Source organism: Charadrius vociferus, unplaced genomic scaffold (genome assembly GCF_000708025.1).
Source record: "Charadrius vociferus isolate BGI_N301 unplaced genomic scaffold, ASM70802v2 scaffold136, whole genome shotgun sequence".
Lineage (NCBI taxonomy): Eukaryota > Metazoa > Chordata > Aves > Charadriiformes > Charadriidae > Charadrius > Charadrius vociferus.
Genome location: NW_009648960.1, coordinates 4031185 through 4051588, shown reverse-complemented (window position 1 = coordinate 4051588; position 20404 = coordinate 4031185). Strand labels below are relative to the sequence as shown.

The window sequence follows — 20404 nt, the reverse complement described above, 5'->3', positions numbered from 1 at the left end:
CTGTCTTCCAGGCTTGGAGGGCCCATTTGTACCCCAGAACCCAGCTGGATATGAACAAGTATAAATTCTGTTACAAAGGAGACCATTTTTAATAGGGATTTGTCTTACCTTCCTGGGAGGAGGCTTGCAGTAGCTTGGGTGATGGAGAGCAGGTGACCGAGTGGGTTTCCTTTGGATATGCTCCAGGGAGCTAAATCTGGTATACATTTGCATATTCTATATCTGGAGAATTAATTGGAACCTTTTCTTGAAATTTTCATGAGAAAATAAGGTTAAAAAATGATTCTCCCGACAGTCTTCCTCATTGAGTTTTGATTTGTTCATCTGAGCTGACAGTACAGACTTGATGACGTTACTTTTGTCAGTAGTGTTGTGATTAGTAGATTCATGGAAATTTTGACAGAAGGGTCATGTGTCACATCCTCCAGGTGTAAAGTGGTGGTGGCAATTGGAGTGGAGTCTTCTGGAGCTGTGGTACTCTATGAAGCTCTGTGCCATTCTCTATGCTCACCAAACTGTTGGGGCCATACTCTTTCCTGTTCTGAAAGAGCAGAATCTGAACAGGGATATACCAAGTATCAAAGGTTGCTTTATGGAAGAGCAGTTAGTTCCCTACCTGCGTGTCCCACCCATGCAAAGTGCTGCAGCACGCCAGCTACATGGTGTGGTGTGGGAGGGGGCACCATGTGTCTGCAGGAAGAGGATGGGCCAAGCCACCAGTTTATTCTCCCAGTTTGCTCCAATGTCACTTGTGCTTTGTGGTCTGCGTGTGTATTCTGCACACTATGCTGTTAATTTCAGTATTTAGAAGAGGCCTAGCTAATAAGTAAAGTTACTGAACACAACTGGTCCTGTTTTACCTCAAACCAGGACAGCCTTACAACACAACACAGGGAATTGTCAGGACCTGTAACGATTCCAAGGGACCGTTTGTGTCCAGTTCAGTGTTCTGGGACAGCAGCACCACTTGACAGTCCAGGAGGGTGTGTGAGGTATCTGTTCATGTTTCTCACAAGAGGAAGGAACCAAGAGGTGCTGAGAAGCACCCCCAGCATCCAGCAGGTGTGGAAGCAGGAGAAATTTGAAAAGCCCCGAAATGAGGTGCAGGCCCCTGAAAGGCAGCTGGGAAGATTGACGGGCTCTAAATCAATATCCCTGTCCTTTGGTTCATGGGACTAGCCACATGCATGTCTTGGGTTATGGTGCTCGATTAGATCTACTTAACAATAAAGCGGAATTTCATCTCATACTAGGGTCAGGTTGTTGAACAGAGGGACAGAGAACTAGAGCTGCCATTCACAGTGTCCTGCTAATACAGGCATCTGTATCATATATCGTTCCTTTTGTAGATGTATTGAGCTCTGCTCAAAACCAGTTAAGTTGTTTCGTGAGATGTGGAAGACTGTCAGAACTTCACACCCTGACAGCAGGAAAACAGTGTCTTCAGATTTCTAGTCTGAATTTGTCCTTGACAAGTTTATGCTCATGTATTCTTGGGCTAACAGTTTTTGAAATCAGCTTTTTTTTTTCATTGCTTGGTAGTTGTTCTGACATATTCATCCATCTACTCTTGCTACTGGCTGCAGCCAATAAAACTATTGCAGTCACTGCCCTTCTGGTGATCAGTCAGGAGGGAAGTGAATTCTAAGATATAAATACCAACAATTATGAATATTCTTTGCCAGTGGGTGGGTTTTTTAATATCTTATTATATAGTTTGTGCAAAAGAGAGATTAACTTAGCACTTTGTTTTTAGACAAACACGATGTGAAAGTCAAGTAACACACCTATGCTTTTTGGGAGAAAAAGATCAGCTTTTCTAAAGGAGAAACGAAGAGGAATAACTTTACGTTAAAAGTACAAAGGAATTCTGTAAGAGTACTAACCGTGAGAAGAAATCGTCATTATTAGTCTAATGGACAGCGTCCCTTGTTAGGGTGCTTGCTGTAAAGTTACATGTAGGGCACTGATTCAAATATACTTCCCCTTCCCAGCCAGTCCCTGCCTGAAGGACGCAGTAATGGGTGAGCAGAGAGCTTTTATTTCTGCACTCAGGGTGGTGATTAATGGGGGGTCTGTGAGTGTCTCCTGGCAGGAGCGGAGTGTATTCCTGTCTGTAATTAGAAACCTCTGTCTCCACCTGAGAGGTGGAGCAGCACTGAAATTCTTGCTCTGTTTTCAGGTGTGTGCCTAGCCGTGCAGCTGGTGGGCCTGCGGCTGTGCAGCTTGTTGCCTTCCCTAGGGCTCAGCCCTGTGTCGGGTCCCGGCACCCTGCGTTTGAAACAACCCTCAGCCAGCACTCAGAAATAGCTGGAGAGTGAAGTGGTTTATTTCCACTGAGTTTAGCTATTAGAGGGAGGAGTATGTTGATTAATGAGTGAGGGAGAGTGGGTTAATACACAGATAAGAAAAGGAAACCCTTTTTCTCTGAATTCTTTTGTAGATGGTTCTGCTGGACCAAACCTTAAGTCCTTGATTTGTTCGATCAAAAGTGCCTGAACTGCCCTTAGGGCATGAAACCTCTCTGGTTACTTCCACATGCAGTTGTGTGCCTGACGACATTTCACTGCACCTTTGAGTGGGTCTAGAGACGAGATGAGATACAATTTCTTAGTTTGGAAGTATTTACAACCTGAGCAGTCCCACTGCCATCCTCTGCTCACCAGAGCACCTGGTTCCTCAGCCCCTCTCACATATGCCACACATTGAGGGCGGTGGCGATGAGCAAAGCATGGGTCCTGTGGTGCCCAGGTCAGTCAAGCATGCGATGCCTCAGCCAGCTCCACGTGAGTCCACCTCCCCTGCGCCGAGCACAGTGAGAGCGAGCGGCTGGGAGCCAAGACTGTGTCTGAGATCATGGCATGAGAGCCACCAAACAAATTGTTATCTTCTGCAATCCCTCTGCATGATACTCAGACGTATTGTTTAAATAAAACTTTGTGTTGCAGTCTTAAAAGGGGTGAGGAAGACAAAGTATACATTTTAATCATACAGAAATGTTATTTAGCCCTTCTTTTTCAAGTCCCTCATCAGCATAGATGTCTGTCTGGAAAGTGCCTTTAATGCATACTGACTGTGTGCTGATGAGGACGAAATATCATCCAAAGTGCATGTAAGAATGCAGCTAACTCCATGTATTAAATGTCAAGAAATCCCATTGCTCAGCTGGCCATTCTACCCGTTTGCAAAATAGTACCTGCAAAAAAAAATTTCTGGACATTTAATAAATTATCATCTTAAAATTTTGTAGTTGCTGCACATTGTCCCTAACAGAAAGAGCATTTAATAATGGTGCTTTGTGCATCTTACAGTAAAGGCTGGTTTTTATAAATACTCAGCATTTTCCACTGAGATCTTTGGAATATGTGGTACTTCTATTTTAGCTTTAATAATTTGTCTGTATTTCAGGAAAAAATAATACCTTTTAATAATGGATTAAGTCAGCCTTCTTTTTTTTATTATTTAAGCTAATCTTTATAATTTTAAAACATTGTTCTCAGTGGCATACTTTTCTTTGTTTTTTTTCTAACTTTGCTGCTGCCACAGAAGAAGTGTCTGCGAGGATAGTACAAGTAGTAACAGCTGAAGCTGTAGCAGTCCTGAAAGGCGAACAGGAAAAAGAAGCCCAGCACAAAGATCAGCCTGGACCGCTACCTTTAGGTAAAACAAGACAAAGACTGTTCCAAGTATCCTCATATCTGCAAACGTTATATGTATGTATAGTACAAAAAACAGTTACAGATGTGTATTCACATAGGTTATGGTCATGGGTAAACTGCAACACCACTGGATAAATGCTGGAACAACTTAATAATAGCAGTATCCTTGTTGTCTCGCTTCTTCATGGCTCTGTGACTGTCTCATTCACTGTTTGCTCTAACAGCAGTTCTCCACATGGTTTATGACTCCTGAGCGACGCAGCTGTGAATGTAATTGGCGGTAGTGGTTTTGTTGTCATGTTTGGTGGGATCCAGCAGCGCGTGGACCCCCTTTGTGTTCAGCCATGTACTGTGTGAGAGAGAAAGATTAATGTCTGAAGAGGCAAAGATTGAAGGAGGCATATAAAAAGACAGTGATGCTTTGCTAATTGGGTGGTAGCTACTCAAAAAGATGGAGGAAGAGCAGCTCAACAGGAAGTAAAGAGGAACAGGACACACAGATTGAAAGTGGGAGAGGGAGTTACACCTTGTAGAAGCAAATGCCAGTGGTCCAGACTGGGAGTGGTACCACTGCCACTGGTCCATGCTGTGCCCCCATCCTCCTGCTGGTTTCTTCATGAAATGTCTCTCTGAAATACAAGTGTGTGTGTATATATATAAAAATATGTATGTATGCATAAATAAAAAAGTAATTATACAGCCATTTGTAACTACAGTGCTTCCTCCATGCCATAAAACTTCCACAGTAGCTAAAAACATGTAAAACAGGCCAGAGAAAGGCTGTACTCAGTCCTGAGATAGGGCAAGTCTTGAAAGCCTGCCCCAGGATAAGGTCTGCTGGGAGCATGTACGTTATGATCAAATCAAAATAATGCCTTGTGGTATTTTCCCCACAGGCACTCTGCGTTGTTTAGTACAGCGGCTGGACCCTGCTTAGGAATGAATTAAAGTCAATGAATAATTAAGAATATTTGCTGGAAATTTGTTTCCCAGGTCTTTTGCTTCATTGAACTAATTTTGAACTGCAGTGGGGAGATGTGTTGCTTGGTAATTCCCTTCTTTACAGAGACTCAATTTCACATGAAAGACCCCAATTCTGCAAAATATTTCATACGTATTTGAGGACAGATTGCTTCACTGGGGCCTGGGTGAGGCAAAATGTGGTTTCAGTTCCATCTAGTTAGATAAGACATTTTTAAAATATTGTGAGAAGTTGAGAAGTATGTCTTCAGTGAACAACTGTTGCTGTTACAGTTCCTGTCGTCAGTGACTGTTAAATAAGTGCAGGTAGAATTGCATTGTGATGAAGATATAAATACTCTGTCCCTGGACAGCACATCTTAAGGACAAGTCCCATAAGGGTCTCTTCCAAACCACACTGAAATCAATAGAAGGAGGCCTGGCAAATTCTGCTGGGGCTTTGAAACTGGCCTTTCTATTCTAAGCCCTGAACCAGAAACTGAGCTCTGACTGTTGAGAGGTGCCATTTATAAGACATATTTGTACTACAGATTTGTTAATTTTTTATTTTATTTTTTTTTTAAAGAAACAAGCACATTGGTTAAACCCCAGTAGTGGATCTCTTTTTAAAGAATCAGATGCAGAGGTTATGCTGAGTTCATTTAAGAAGCAGTTTGTTTAGAATTTCATCATGCTTGAATTAAAATAATTGAAAAAACATCATCTGATTTCAGCATCTAGTCTTGTGACTGGCAATGGATCTAAAACCCAGTCTAAGTGCATCTAAGATTTCACTGTGCCTTGCTCAGCTGAATCACAAATATGTCATGGGTGACATAAGTTTCCTATGCTGATGGCTTTTGTATTCAAACAAGCAATATTTGCATGTATTCTGTGATTAACCTTGAATTCAGCAGCAGAAAAAAAAAATAATGCAGAATGTTTTTTGTTCATGTATTCCAGGTAAACTGAAGAGATTGGATGCCAGTTTCCGATAGTCAACGTGAATTTATAGAATCTCTCATGCTCAGATGTTTTATTGTTGTTGTCTTGGGTGACTGAAGGTTTTCTAAGTGGCAATACTGATTTAAAAGATAATTTCATACTTGACTTTTGTATTGTACTCTGTGACCAGAATTTTGAAAAGAATTCATACCATCCAAAGAAAAAAAAATCCTTTTATTATAACTTTAAAAATCCATGTATTCTGAAAGGGTCTATCTGATAACCTGCTAGGCACAAGTCTCCGTTGAACAATTCTGTCAGCTATGCAGAACAGGCTGACTGCAGTTTGCACCAAGCATCAGTCTTCCAGGAACTAATTACTGTATCTTGTTTTCACTGTTTGATTTCTAGCAGTTGAAGAGTCAGCCAACCTGCCTCCTTCCCCTCCTCCGTCGCCAGCTTCTGAGCAGACTGGAGCTCTGGAGGAAGGTAAGGGTCTCTTGGACATTGCAGTGCAGAGTTGTCAGCAGAGGGATGAGACATGAATCTAAAGGATGGGGGAATCGGAAAATGGAGATACTTTCTGTACCTTCATGTGAAAAGATAAGGCGTTCCCCAGCAATAACTCCCCATCTGCAAACCAACTGCAATGCATGGATGAGGTAGACACATATTCACAGAGGAAACTGACAGGATATGTTAAGTATATCCCTATTAAAGAAAAAAAAAGATGGCAATGCTCACCTTTTTATCTGTTATAAGCAATATGAGCCAAGATACATGCCGTCCCAGTGTGGTCACCAAAACTGTGATTCGGTATGGGTCATCTTTCTTTTCTCAGGATTTGTTTGGCTGCTTTTTTTAATTGCCATTAATTTTGGGTTTGGAATCTTAAATGTGTGAAAGCAAGGAGATTCAGAGTTGGATCATATCTTTGGTCTTCGACCTGTAGTTTGTGCTCCAGTGCCTACATGTATTAGGGGTTCTGTACACAGAGCGCAGGAGTCAAATTCTGTCTCACAAAGCAAATTCCTACTCTGTTCTGCACAATGAATGTTCAATTTCAGTAGCCCATGATCACTACATTTTCCTCCTGCTAAAATCCCCTCCAGCAAAGAACTTAAGCGTTGACTTAATTTTAAGCAGAGGCCTAAATACCAGTGAAGTTGTCAAAATGGTAAGCATTTGTGCCAGTGCTTTGTTCAACAGAAGACAACTGTTGCATCAAGGCCATCAGTATAGGGAGACAGCAATATGTTAAAACTGAGCCATACCATGTGGATATGAGGGAAGGATTTGGGTTCAGAATCTCCAGGGGACTGTCAGTTGAACTCTGCCGTGTCAATAGCATTTTTACGTGTCCATTTATTTCCTTCTTGGATTTTCTTTCAGCATTTTTTCTTTCTTTTTGTTAAATAAGTGCATGAAAATATTTTCTTATCATCTGCTGAACAAACTTGGTTGGTATTTTAACACAGAGCCTCTATTAATTTTGCAAGTGGCCGGTTCCTATTTCATGTGCTAGCATAGTCTGACTCTCATTTGATCAGGACACTGCAATTAGACATGTTCCATCCTGCGGTCATTTTTGAGATAATGCAATTACAGGCTGTGTTAACAGCAACATTTTTCAGTCCACTGTACTGGAAATACCTACTGGATACAGTTAGTGACCAATATAAAAAAAAATTGATTAATTGATTGTTGTTTACATCCTTAGTTGAGGATTAGCTTTGTGTACTGTTTCTGTCAGCAGTATTATTTACATGTATTTTAGGATTTTATAAAGTATTCATACTGATTAATTGACAGGAGGTTGCAGATTGCTCCCTAAGCAAATGGAAACCATTTTGCTGGTTGTATTAACACAAGAAGATGACAAAACACTATACAACTCAAGATTGTTAAGAACTACCAGACTCTGCTGTTCCCAGCTGTGTATATGACTCAGCAAATCACTTAACGTAATTGTTTTTCTCTTCCCTTGCGCGTAGAATTGAGTTCATGTAATAGCACTTACTTACCTACCCCACAGGGGTGGTTGCAAGGACTGAAAGGTCAGCGTTTGGGAGATGCTTAGATGATTTGCACAATTCCACCATTTAAAAAAACATTCGAATAATTTCCTTTAACAGTAGTCAAATGAGACTTTTCCATGACAAGATTTTGATTCAGCTCTTCATATTTCAGAGCAGATTGCCTGTATAAATCCTAAAAGTGTAGGTTTATAAGGGAAGTATGGGCAGAAATGATGTGCTGAGTCATTAATGCACTCTGCTGGAAGCTTCTTGTTGATGTCCAGCTCTGAAACTGGAACTCACAGTAGAGTTGGTTGATGAACAGAAGGAACTTCTTGAAAAAAATTTTACAATTTATATTATGGTGCTTTTTCCCAAAATATCAGTGTTGTCAATTCAATATAGGTAATGCTAGTAAAAATCTTGTGTTCTGCTCTGTGTTAGAAAATGCAGTCCTTATTTTCTGTGGGTGAGTTGAACTTTTACTGATTTGAGTGAGCCAGACCTATCATTTTTGTTCACGCAAAGCTCCCATTCAGAAGAGTTTGCCTCAGTAGGGTTTGACCCAATTTCACTGTACTTGTTTAAACCTTCAGTTCCCTATCCCATCTGGCTATTCATCCTCATGCACCTTTACATTGTCTGTCTGTCTTTCTGCTCAGTAGAATACAGTTTATTAATTTAACCCAGTTCTACAATTGTTGAACAAAAAAGTTGAGCGCATGGTGTGTGTATCTACCTCAGGCCTCCTTTTTTTTTTCCCGTACTCTTAGAAGATTTTCCTAATGCACTTGTCAGTGTGTGTTGCATTGCTCTGAATCCAAAAGAGACTTCCTTCAGTCATAGTAGGAAGGAAATCACTGTTGTAGACATGACAAAGGTGGATGTGGCCAGCCATGCAGCAAATGCAAATTAAAAAAAAAAAAAGGTAGAAAAGACAGAGAGGTTTGTGGGTCAAGTGTATTTCATGAGAGAAAGGAGTCAGTGGATGTAGATTTCTTTCATTTGGCTGCCGAAAAACGTTCAAATGAGCCTGTTTCTTTTTACTGCTGCAGAAGGTAAGATAACTAATTTGCCTTATTGAAATTATTTCATTTATTTCAACTATAGTAACTTAATTTTGCTCAGGAAATGAAATTGTCCCTAGCACCGTCTAATCCTTTTATCGGTTGTATCTGGTCATGCAGGGCTGCTGTGATATTCTCTTGCCAACTTGGCATTTCTTTTGTGCTCCACACCTTTTGACAATGGTCAACACCGTCTTCATGCAAAAATTTTTCTAAATGTTACAAGATAGAAGGATGCCTTTGATGGACTGTTTTCCATTTTGAGATAGGCGTTTCAGATTAAGCTTTATATGCCAAATAAGAATATTTTGCAAACTGAAAGGAACCAAATGTCCTATAAAAATGGATCTACTTACAGTGAAAATTACTTCTTGAAAGGCATTTTCAAAAGATACCTGGAAGCTAAAGCAGAATTAGCCTTTGTGAGAAGTGATTTTAATCTTGGACTTTAGAATACGTTGGGGATTTTTCCCGTGCTTTGAGATGAAAAAGAACTATTAGAAGGGACTAAAATAACAAAGAAAGGATTTTTCTTGTTGCTGAAATAAAAGCATATTCTCCTTTAACAACATCATTATCCTGTTAATGAAATTATCTGCAGTAATTTTGCAAATATCTTTATTAAAACTGATATATAAACAATGTAAATCTGTAATAGCCACAGATATAACAGCCCCAAACAATACTAGGCTTTGCACTCCCAATGATTTTGGACCATCACAATAATATGCATTAAGCATTCTTACTGTTGTCAGTTCAGTAGTTTTAAGGAGCAGAGGCAGGGCCTGTATTTTCTTGCCTACAATCCTTTCAGAGCCTATAAAGAAGGAATTTTCAGCCTTGTTTGCATCGGCGTAGAAAAGTCCTGGGGTTACATCTTCACTCTTGTTGATGCATTTTACTTCTGAAGGGCCCTTGTTAAATACAACCCACAGCTGGAAGGAGAACCTCCCTTCACATCCTGCACGTCCTCCTCCTCCATGTTCTGCGTCTGATTGTATCAACCGTTTGTTCTTTTCTCCACAATGTCCCAGTTCCAGCAGAAGAGATGGTGACTGTACCAACCGTTTCCACTCTTGTCCACAGTAATACATGGACTAGTGTGAGGGCACCCTGCAGAGAAGCAGGAGTTGTAGTTTTGAATCTTCTCAGGTTTAGGAAGGAGTTGATTCCTGGTCTCTTGCATCCTGAGATGTGTCCTCACCCCCTGTAACTAGCCTTTTGCAAACCATGAGCCCCCTCAAATCTGTCACTGAATTTTTTAGAGCTTCTGTGGAGAAGAAATCCACAGGTTCTGCATTGCAACTGGATCAATATGTTTGCCTGCAACCTTGTTGCTGGCTCTTAAGTACCAGGGAAAGGTGGGAAGCTCAGGATCAGAACTGTGTTTAGCATTTCCTATTGCAGTGCTCTGCAGAGCTTTCTGCTTGGCAGAGGCAGGTTGCCAGCTTATCTCTTCACACTTACCTCTTTTAAGCATGCATAAGCCCCTGAATCTGGGGTTTGGATTCCACTACAAGAGCAAAGCAACTAAACTATCAGTGATTCGGGCACTCTTTGTGCCCTGAAAGAAATTGTGAGAACTGTTCTCTTGAACTAAGTTCCACGGATGGTATTTGTGTATGTGCAGAGGTGCACATAGCGTTCCTTCAGTAGTGGCCAGCCTCAGGGCTATCATGGAATCTTAAACATGGATAATCTTCCTTTTGCAGCATAATGATACATACTGGAGCTACTAGCAGAGATTGCTGTGAGTGGGGAAAAAAGGTAACTAGCTATTTGGGGAAGGGTTTTTTTTGGTTGTTTAAATGTTATTTATAAGGAGAAAAAGACTGGGGAATTTTGAAACAGATACAATGAGAACTAAAACCACCATTGACCAAAGTGTAAGCTGGTTTGTTGCCTTTTAATTCAAAGACTTTTTAAAATTTACTCTTTCAAGTACTTAATTTGGTGACTATGAGGGATACAACTGTGTTGGGATACTTCAGAGGGTTTTAATATAGCCAGTCAGCTGTACAATACATATGAGTATCAGTGCAAGTTGTGAGATGTGGTTTGGGTACAATATGTATTCCTCTAAATTATAACTGTATCGTTTTGAAATTCACTTATTCTGATGGTTGGTTTCCAATGTTCCTAAACACTGTAGGGCACGCCATATATGGGGCCCATGTGTTAAAATGCACAGCTGCCTCATTCCTCCATCCTGCATTAACCTGTAGCCTGGCTGATTTCATCCACTCTGCAGTATGACATAGTAGCTAGTGTTGGTAGTGCATGTGTCCATCCTGTCTTGTCTTTTCTTTGTCTGTCTGTCTGTCCTGCAGTTTTTGTCTGTGTGTGTCTATTTGTAGATGAAGGGGCGGAGGATAAGGTGGGACCGCTACACCGCTGCCCAGGCTGTGGGCCTGCTGCCAGCAGGGAGTGGCGTAAACAGCTGACCCCCTCCATTTCAATCTCTGTGCCCGATGATGAGCCCTACAATTCGGATGAGGAGTACTATGAACACCCTTTGTTCAGCTCGGAGTGGACTGGCTCTAGTACACGTCCCAGTGCCACAGTGAAGAGCACAGTGGTCTTGTTGGGCCATGATGAAGGTGAACTGAGCATGGTCCCATTTTGTTCCTCTTCCCCTCTCCCCACCTGCCATCCATTCCATTATATATGTGCCTGGGATTGCTGCTTTCTGGGAAGGGAAACCTAGTTGTGTTTTCTCCCCACATGGAATTGATGCCCCTCCAGAGTCTTTCCATCTCAAAGTGAAACTGCAGTGTGAGCAGTGAATGGAACTTTGGGGTCAGTGAAACCTTGATTCCTGCATAAATCAGGGCTCTTGGTCTACTGGCCTCGCTTATAGCAGAAGCAAAAGGAGCAGCTAGTTAAAAGATGTGTCAGCTAATTTGTTCTTTGTGCCAAGGAATCACTGCCAAGAGCAGTGTGCAAAATAGGCCAAAAGATTGTTATTGGAGGTAAGTCAGTTGTTAACACAATGGGGAGAAAAAAACCACGTCCATGCCACTGCTATCTTTGGCAGGTCTTTAATTCTCTAGTAGGCAGAGGAAATAAATTTTTACCCCAGTATACAAGGGTGACTTCAGGCAGTATTGGGTCATGTTTGATCTTTTTTTTTTTTTTTTTCTTTTGGTGGATACATCCAGTTAGCATTGTGTCAGCTGACTGCAAACAAGGAGGAAAAAAAATGTTTACTGTTACTGTGTTTCTGTACCCCCTTTTTCTATGGCCTTAGCACATCAGTATTATTTTGTCTGGGGGGGGGGTTACCTGAAAGTGAAATGGCTTTTGAGGAATCAAGGGAGAATCTGTTTCAGTGGCTAACTTCTCCAAGGCAAAATCAGTTTAAAAAAGTACTGAATCCTCTAAAGGTTTGTGTCTCAGGAAGATGGAGGTGTATATCTGAAATTGCTCACTGGGTCATTTCAAGAAAACCAGAGTTGTTCAGAATTGACAGGATAACATAGCCTAATACTGCAACAGCACCAGAGAGAGATCAATGCTAATAATTGAAGATTGTTAATGTCAGCATGTCTGCTTGAAGCTAGGGGAGACAGAACATCACAGGAGTAGCCTCACTGTAGCTGGGTGCCTATAGGTGTACTTAACAGCACTCCTGGATTGGTTAATTCATGGGCAGCTTCCTTTTCAGTCATATGGTCACTGTGGTGAAAGTGTAAGATCTCAGAACGCCTATTGGGGTGGGGGGGGGAGGAAAATAAGCTGGATCATCGGTGAAAAGAGGGACTATGAAACAGCCCTCCTCACTTGCTGCCTGTAAACAAGCAGTCTGGCATAAAAGAGCCTACTGCACAAAGGGAGTCTGTAGGATTCGTTCTTTAAGTCAGGGATAACTTTCTGCATTGGTGAGTAATTAGTTTTAATCATGTGGCGTTGTGTGAAGTGTCTCAGGAAATGGAGGCGTATACCTGAAATTGCTCAGAGTAAAATGAGAGGCTCTCCTTAAAATTTTTTAATTGAAAGGGATGCACATACAAAACTACATAAAATTGGAAAAAGAAAAGTAAAGCAAGTTATTCAAGTCAGGGCCTCTTGTAGCTGGACACCTGCTCTTCTGGCAGGCTGCTTTTACAATCTGCCCATGCGTAAATATCCCTGTAACACTCAGGCATCGGTCCAGTTCTGATTCTGAATCTTCTGGCTTCTGTTCATTTAAGATATAGTATCTAGCCTTATTTACATTTTTATATGTTATTAATAATGTGTTGTACTTTACATAGTGATGTTTTCTCAGCCTCAAATAGTGTTTGTGTTCCTTAAATCACTTTTTAAAGGCTAGAACTGAAGTGGATGGTTGATTGTCCGCTTTTAGCTGGGCCAATCTCAGGAGAAAAATCAAGCCCTCATACTTTAATACCAAAAGGCTGGGTACAGCCACTTCCAAATTCGAAACCACCCTGTTCTAAATTTGATTCAGCAAAGTCCTTAAGTGTGAGGACACACTTTAAACCCAGGGGTGGTCATCGGGTTGACTATAGTATGGCTGCTGGTCAACTGCTTAGGTATGTTGCTGAATCAAAGGTTTCACACCTAATCCTGACTTCTTATCAGAAGGGATACTAATAGCGCACGGTAATATTCTGTCTGAGTAACAATGGCAGGAATACAGTCCAGAATGGAAACTTTGCTAATCCTTCTTCTGCCATGGCATGAGTAAAGACAGCTCTTGCTACTGCTATACTTATCTTAACAGCCCATAGGCTGAGTGATGTATTTTAGAAATTCAGATGAACAATTAGTTATATTGCACTCATCGGTTTCTTTGACTTAATTGATGGTGAGAATTTGGGGGCTGCTGGGGGAACAGAAAAGAAAATGAAAAGTCCTTGTGTTAAATCTGTGATTTTCACATACAGAGTTCAGATGACAGGCAGCCTAAGGGAGAAACTGTTTATAAACCTGCTGAGTGTAGGAATCTTGGCTGAATTCTTGCAAGACCATTATTTATCAGCTATGCACAAGGCTTATTAAGACTATGAAAGTGGCTCAATATTTTGCCAAATCCGGGATCCATGGGGTAGATTGACTTGCTGACATTTAGCAATCAGTATTGCCAAGGTCAGTGGAAAGAAATTAATGCTTCATACCTTCCTCCACCTCAATTGAATGTCTTGTACTGGATTAAAAAGCACATTTATCAGAAAAATATCAGTGTACTTGGAGCTTGTTGATGCATTGGTGTTGTCAGGGCCATCCATCATTCAATACCATCTCCATTTGCAATGAATATCTTTGGGAGAGGCATACCTGTAAAACACTTTCAGCTCTCATCTTACAGCATAAACATGGCTTTTCTGGGGAGATAGTTTTTTTTGTTTGGTTTGGTTTTCCCTAAGGAGAATTCAGTTCCACAATGACTAAAATGGGCTGGATACTAGCAATCCTTTGACACGCTTAAATATAAAATGTTCAGAGCTGAAAGTGTTATGCAAAAGCAGTCCTGTTGAGCTGTGTCCTTAGTGTTTACTGTTGGTGTTGATGTCGCCTCCTTTTTCCATCTGCAAGAAGAAGAACCAGTAGAGAGTCCGATGGCTGTGGAAGTGAAACCTGCTGCTCTTCCTGGGAAGCAACTGGGGAAAGAGCACGGGCCCATTGAGCCTTCGGACCAGGCAAAGGGCCTCTGTGAGGCTCAGTCGGATTCTGGTTTGGAAGCGAAAGTGGGTCATGAAGACAAAGTGCCAAGTGTGGCATCCAGCAGGGAGACTGTAACTGTTATGGCGGAAACGCCTCTGAAAGACCCATCCCCTTCCTCGGCTAAGGAAGGTGTGTCCTTAGGTTTGCATGTGTTTGCTGCCGGTGAATCCCTCTCCAGCTTTCTCCAGTGCTTTCCAAGGCTGTTTCATTTCCTGTTTTTCCCATTTATTAGTATGACTGCTCTTATTATGCTTGAAGAGTGTGTAGCAGATAATATGATTGCATAGGTGCTGTATGACAACATGGTTTCCCACCGCTGTGGCTGATTCCTGATTTTTTACTTTGCCATGATAAAATATGCTTTGCAGCTAAGCTGATTCCTCTGCGTAAGCCTTTTTCCCTCATCTCAGATGTGTTTGCCAGTCACATTGCTAATCTATGTATATTTTTTTCTTTTTGGTGCAGAGATTCATCTGCTTTGCTTTCAAAAAGTAGATTTATTGACTTTGACTATGACATAAAGAGGCTTAAACTGTAGAAATGTTTTCATTTGCAGTGTGCAGGTTTTTTGTTTGTGGGTTTTGTGTGTGTGTGTGCTTCAGTGCATTCTGGTTTAGCTTCCCTAAAGTTATTCGCTTCTTATGTCATATCCTTGCCATTCATTGCAGTCCACCCCTCCTCTCCTTGATCATTGCCAGAACTCTGATTTTTTGTGTCTTACCTTATTACAAATGTTTAACCCTGCTGGAGTGCCTTCCTCAGGCAAAACCTCCATCACTTCCACTGGGATGTTTGCCTTCATAGTGAAGTTTAGGATTGGGTGCATAGGGTGAAGTTCTGATCTACTTACAGAACAAAGTGTTTACTGCAATCTGTTGTCTTTCAGTATGTAAGAACTAGGATTCAAGATTTTCCTTTTAATGGTATTTCTCCTCAGCCAGTGCAACAAGGTGTAAAGACACATTATATGGAGTAGTGATGTACCCATTCAATACCTAGCGAAGAAATGCTGTATTTTGGAGGCTGGTGTTGTGGCTGGCCCGGCTAAAGAATATTAAATTCCTTTGGCAGTCAGAATATGTTTTGATGCCATTGGTGGTTTTCATTTGTACTACAGTAAGAGGCACAGGAGGATACATAAAGAAAGTCAGCATCTAGCTATTTAATTTCTGTGAAATGAGGATGACATCAGCTCAATGGCCACGTTTTTATACTTCATAGAGTTTGCAAGTAAGTTACCAAATGTAAAAACACAAAGGAACAAAATTACTGTAGTTGTAGACCTCTGTTTTTTCTACCTGTAGAGTTTAGAACGGCAGTTGCTTTTTGACTAAATGTTAGCCTATGCAAATATTTCAAGAGTGGCCAATACTTTGATACTAATTGTTCTAAAAAATTCAGATTCATCAAAGCAAAAAGATGGCTCTGTGGACTTAATTTTAAGACACGGGGAGATTCAGAGTTGGCCCAATGCTTGTAACAAGCATTAAAAAAAACTCATAAGACTTTTTTTACAGATTACTGCAGAAAGTTCTGCCACATTCTGTAGTATCTCTCTTCATATTTTCCATAATACGAAGATTTCCATATGATAGGAATCATCATTTTCCGTGGGATATTAAAAAATAATAATCTATTAATGATTAACAGAGTGTGTATAAAAAAGCCTTAACTAGGCATAACTCCCTAAAAATATAGTGGCAGACTGTAAGAGTAGCATCTTTGGTTTCAAATTAACTTAATTAGGGCCTGATCTACAGTCATTGAAACATGCCAAGTATTCTTTGACTTCAGTTACAGCTGAAGATGGCTGGCCATTTTGAAGACCAGACCTTCAAGATCTAGGACTATTAATAGCTCTGTTGCTGATTTACACATACCGGTTTCATGACAGCACTGAGACTTTTGTCATTTGTGAAATAGTAAATATCAAAATTTGGTACAATTAAAAAAAATGGCCTCTTCTGACACTTGCAAAACCTTTTATATGCATTGTTTCTTTAGTGTAGGCTGCATGTAGAAGAAAAAAGTAAAATAGATATAGAAATGTGTAACTATGTATGTTTTAAATGTCAGCAACACACAAAGATACTACTTAATCTTGCAGACTTTACTAACTCAAAACTAACACAAGTTACAGAGTCCAGGAAAGCATACCAATGCAGTGAGGATTACTTGTGGTTTTACTGTTGTATACAAACCATGAAGATGAAAAATTCACATGAAATCATGTCATTTCAGTGGTCACATATTGATATGTACACAACTCGCATTTTCACTATAAAACTTCATGTATTGAAAGGAAACTAGGGTTTAACACTTTAAAGCAGATTTCTAGGTGGATGGCCTTGCTGCATGTTTGCATCTTTCTCCCGCTCCTTTCCATCATTCATACCAAGATGTTGTTGTAAGCCACATGACTGCCTGCCTGTAAGTGCTTTAAATAATTTTGTTATAAAACCCAAACAAACTACTTCAGATTTACTTACAGCCACGAAGATGGAATTCCGTGTCCAGGAGGGCGCACGCCCTTTCACAGCAGAACCATTAGACACAAAGCAAGATGAATCTGTGAAAGACAGTATGACTGGTGAGCAACCTAAACATGATGCCTTAGTTCCACAGCCAGCAAAAACAGAGGCTATAGATAAAAAGGATTCACAGAGCAAAGACAAAGAAAAAATGCCTTCACCTCTATCAGAACAGATCTTGGAAACTGATTCACAAAAGAAAGGGGAAACCAGTTTTGCAGAACCTGCTGCCAAGCCTTCTGCTTCTCAAGAACAAAAGGACTTCTCCTCTGAACTGCCTAAAGGGAGCAAAACAGAAGAAAGGACTGCAGATGTGCCCTCATCATCCAACCAAGTTATGTCTATGAAATTTAAAGATGACCTTAAAGATGTCCAAGATCTTGCCATCAGCCACAGTGAAAGTTCTCTGTTGCCATCAGAACCCAAGGCAGAAGCAGTCAAAAGTGAACTTCCTTCAGGCCCATCTCCTGCTGTCCCCCAGGAACTTCTGCTCAAAGACAGTTCCAAAACAAAACTGGAACCCGCTGACCAACTGTTTGCCAAAGATCTCACTAAAGGTGAACAGATCCACAGAGACAGGACACTAGCTCTGCAAGAAGTCTCAGCATTAACTGTAGATGGCCTGAAAACACCAAGCACCCAGAAAATCCCTGCGTGGGGGGAGGAAAAGGACATGACCAAGGATGAGAGTGATGAAGAAGAAAGGTATGACTTCTATGATAAAGGGGAGGCTCGAATATTAGATGATGGTAAATTTACGACAGAACCTGAAGTTAAGACACTTTCCCTAGACAAAGCAGATTTTCAAAAGGGTGATGAAGCTAAAAAGTCACCTGATATTCTCAAAGCAGAAAAAGAAATTGACCAAAGTGGGCTCCCAGCAACAGCAGATGTGAAGAAGGAGGTCCAGACAAGAACACAGGTATCCCCATCCAAGTTAAGCCATGAACTCACCCTTGAGAAAACACCAGAGCACTCTGATACCACTCAGTTATCCAGAATAACAGAGAAAGCCCCTGAGGCACCAAGTTTAACCACTGATAAGGCTCCTACTTTAGAACCTTCTCAAGAGAAAGATGTTAAAAGAGATACCAAGGAGGATAAGACAAGTGTTTCAGCTCCTCATAAAATGAAAGAAGAGGAGGATCGATCAGGAATGTCGAAGTATTTTGAAACCTCTGCTCTGAAAGAGGAAGCCTTCAAAGCAGATGCTCTGAAACAAGGCAGTGATTACTATGAGCTAAGTGACAATAAAGAGAGTGTGTATGAGCCTTATCAGACAGATCGTCTAATACCTGAAGACAAAGAGGAAGAGGAGGAAGAATTACAGACAGAATTGAATCAGCAGCAGAGTGGACCTGCTCATGAAATAGGGTACAGTACCTTGGCTCAGAGCTTTACATCAGACAAATCTGAAGAACCAAGTTCCCCAACAGAAAGAATGTTCACTATTGACCCCAAAGTCTATGGGGATAAGAGAGAACTCCACAGTAAAAATAAAGATGACCTAACTCTGAGCAGGAGCTTGGGACTTGGGGGGAGATCTGCAATCGAACAGAGGAGTATGTCCATTAACTTGCCCATGTCCTGCCTGGATTCAATAGCTCTAGGATTTAGCTTTGGTCGTGCACATGATCTTTCTCCCCTCGCTTCAGATATTCTAACTAACACTAGTGGAAGTATGGATGAAGGTGATGACTACTTGCCAGCAACCACACCAGCACTGGAGAAGGCTCCCTGCTTCCCCATTGATAGCAGAGAGGAAGATGAGCACATTGAAGAAGAAAAAGCAATGGCAGAAGAAAAAGTCCAGCCTGAGACCTTGGTTGAATCACCTTTCCTGGCCAAAGAATATTACAAAAATGGGGCTGTCCTGGCTCCTGACCTGCCTGAAATGTTAGACTTAGCAGGGACAAGATCTAGATTAGCCTCCGTGAGTGCCGATGCTGAGATGGCACAAAAGAAGTCAGTTCCTTCTGACACTGTTTTGGAAGACAGCAGCACAGGCCTGCCACCTGTGACAGACGAAAACCACGTAACTCTAAAAGCTGAAAGTCAACTAGAAGACTTGGGCTACTGCGTTTTCAATAAGTACACAGTCCCACTCCCTTCTCCAGTTCAGGACAGTGAGAATTTAACGAGTGAAACATGTCCCTTTTACGAAGGCACAGATGAAAAACTGAGACGTGGCCTGGCTCCTGACCTGTCTTTAATAGAAGTGAAGCTGGCAGCAGCTGAGAAATCGAAAGAATTCCTCAGTGAAAAAGACTTAGGACAGCATGCCACTGGTGAGTCCATTCTGGCAAGGGACTTTGAGCAGGAGAAAAAAGAGAAGCTGGATACGGTGCTAGAAAAAAGTGAAGATCAAGTTGACTCTAAAGACATCTATCACATTAAAGGTGCAGAGCCAGAGAAGACAAGACCTGAGGCAATCTTAGAAATGAAAGAAGAAAGTGTGGCTGATAAAGTTCATGTAACCGATGATACCAGGTATGACAGAATATCAGCTTCAGAGATAGCAAGAGAAAAGGATGCTGTTTCTTTATTGATGGAGAAGGAGGAGAAGATTCTTAGCATTGTTCCTGAAATAGCTGAGATAGAAGCGCCAATAAAACCAGATTACAATGCTATAAAGCACGATTTGGAAGTGGCTGCAAGGAGAGCTGACCAAGAATATCAGAGTCAGTTAGATACTAAGGTCAGTGAGGTTGTTTTTCTCCCTTCAGGGAAGGACAAAGCCTCTGTTAAAAGAGCAGAGCCTGAATCCAAGGACACTCAACAGAAAGATCAGGCCATCTTGTCCAGGGAAGCAAAGGATGCAGATGTACTTTCCAAGACCGAGCCTAGTTATGTGAAGGACAGCACCAAACTGTCTGAAACAGAAATTAAGGAAAAAGTAACTAAGCCCGATCTGGTACATCAAGAGGCAGTTGATAAAGAGGAATCTTATGAATCTAGTGGAGAGCATGATCAAGCTCAAGAAAGTTTGAATGGAGAATCCTTAAAACCAGAGGATATCAAAGCAGAACCTCTAAAACCTCCTGTGTCTCGGGAAGAGATGCCTGCACAGTTACCAGCAAAAGAGCCTTCTGTGGAGCTTCTCCTTCCAAAAGCTGAGCCTCTCCACGAAGAGCCTGCTGAGATTCAGATGGAGAGCATACCACAGCCTGCAGAAGGAACTGAAAAGATACCTGATACAGCTGTGAAACCTATGGAAGTCCAAAAGTTGCTGCCATATGAAGTGGAAGCTGGGGCCACAATAGGGGAAGAACATGAGGAAGAAGAGGTAGAAGTAGGTCAAGAAGAAAAAGAAGAGGATAAAAAGCATCGTATATCAGAAATGCCCCCAGAAATAGACTTTGGGAAACCTAGTGCTGAAGAAATGCTAGCCAAGGGTAGCCCAGAAGCACTGCCTGAACTGAAAGGCATTATTGAATCAGTGGTGACTGTAGAGGATGACTTTATCACAGTGGTGCAGACAACAGTTGATGAGGGTGAATCTGCTTCTCACAGTGTGCGCTTTGCTGCTACTCAGAAGGAAGATATCGAAACAG

The 20404-nt window shown here is 41.3% G+C and overlaps 1 protein-coding gene across 3 annotated transcripts in view; it reads left to right on the top strand.

Annotated features, from left to right (window-relative positions):
* MAP2 (microtubule-associated protein 2) overlaps positions 1 to 20404 on the top strand; it is a 68190-nt gene that overhangs the window by 16515 nt on the left and 31271 nt on the right. For all 3 annotated transcript variants that reach the window (XM_009887579.1, XM_009887578.1, XM_009887580.1), the window contains exons 2-3: positions 3547 to 3660; positions 5976 to 6053. In XM_009887579.1, coding sequence (XP_009885881.1) covers positions 3547 to 3660; positions 5976 to 6053 — 192 coding nt within the window. The remainder of the gene's footprint in view (positions 1 to 3546; positions 3661 to 5975; positions 6054 to 20404) is intronic.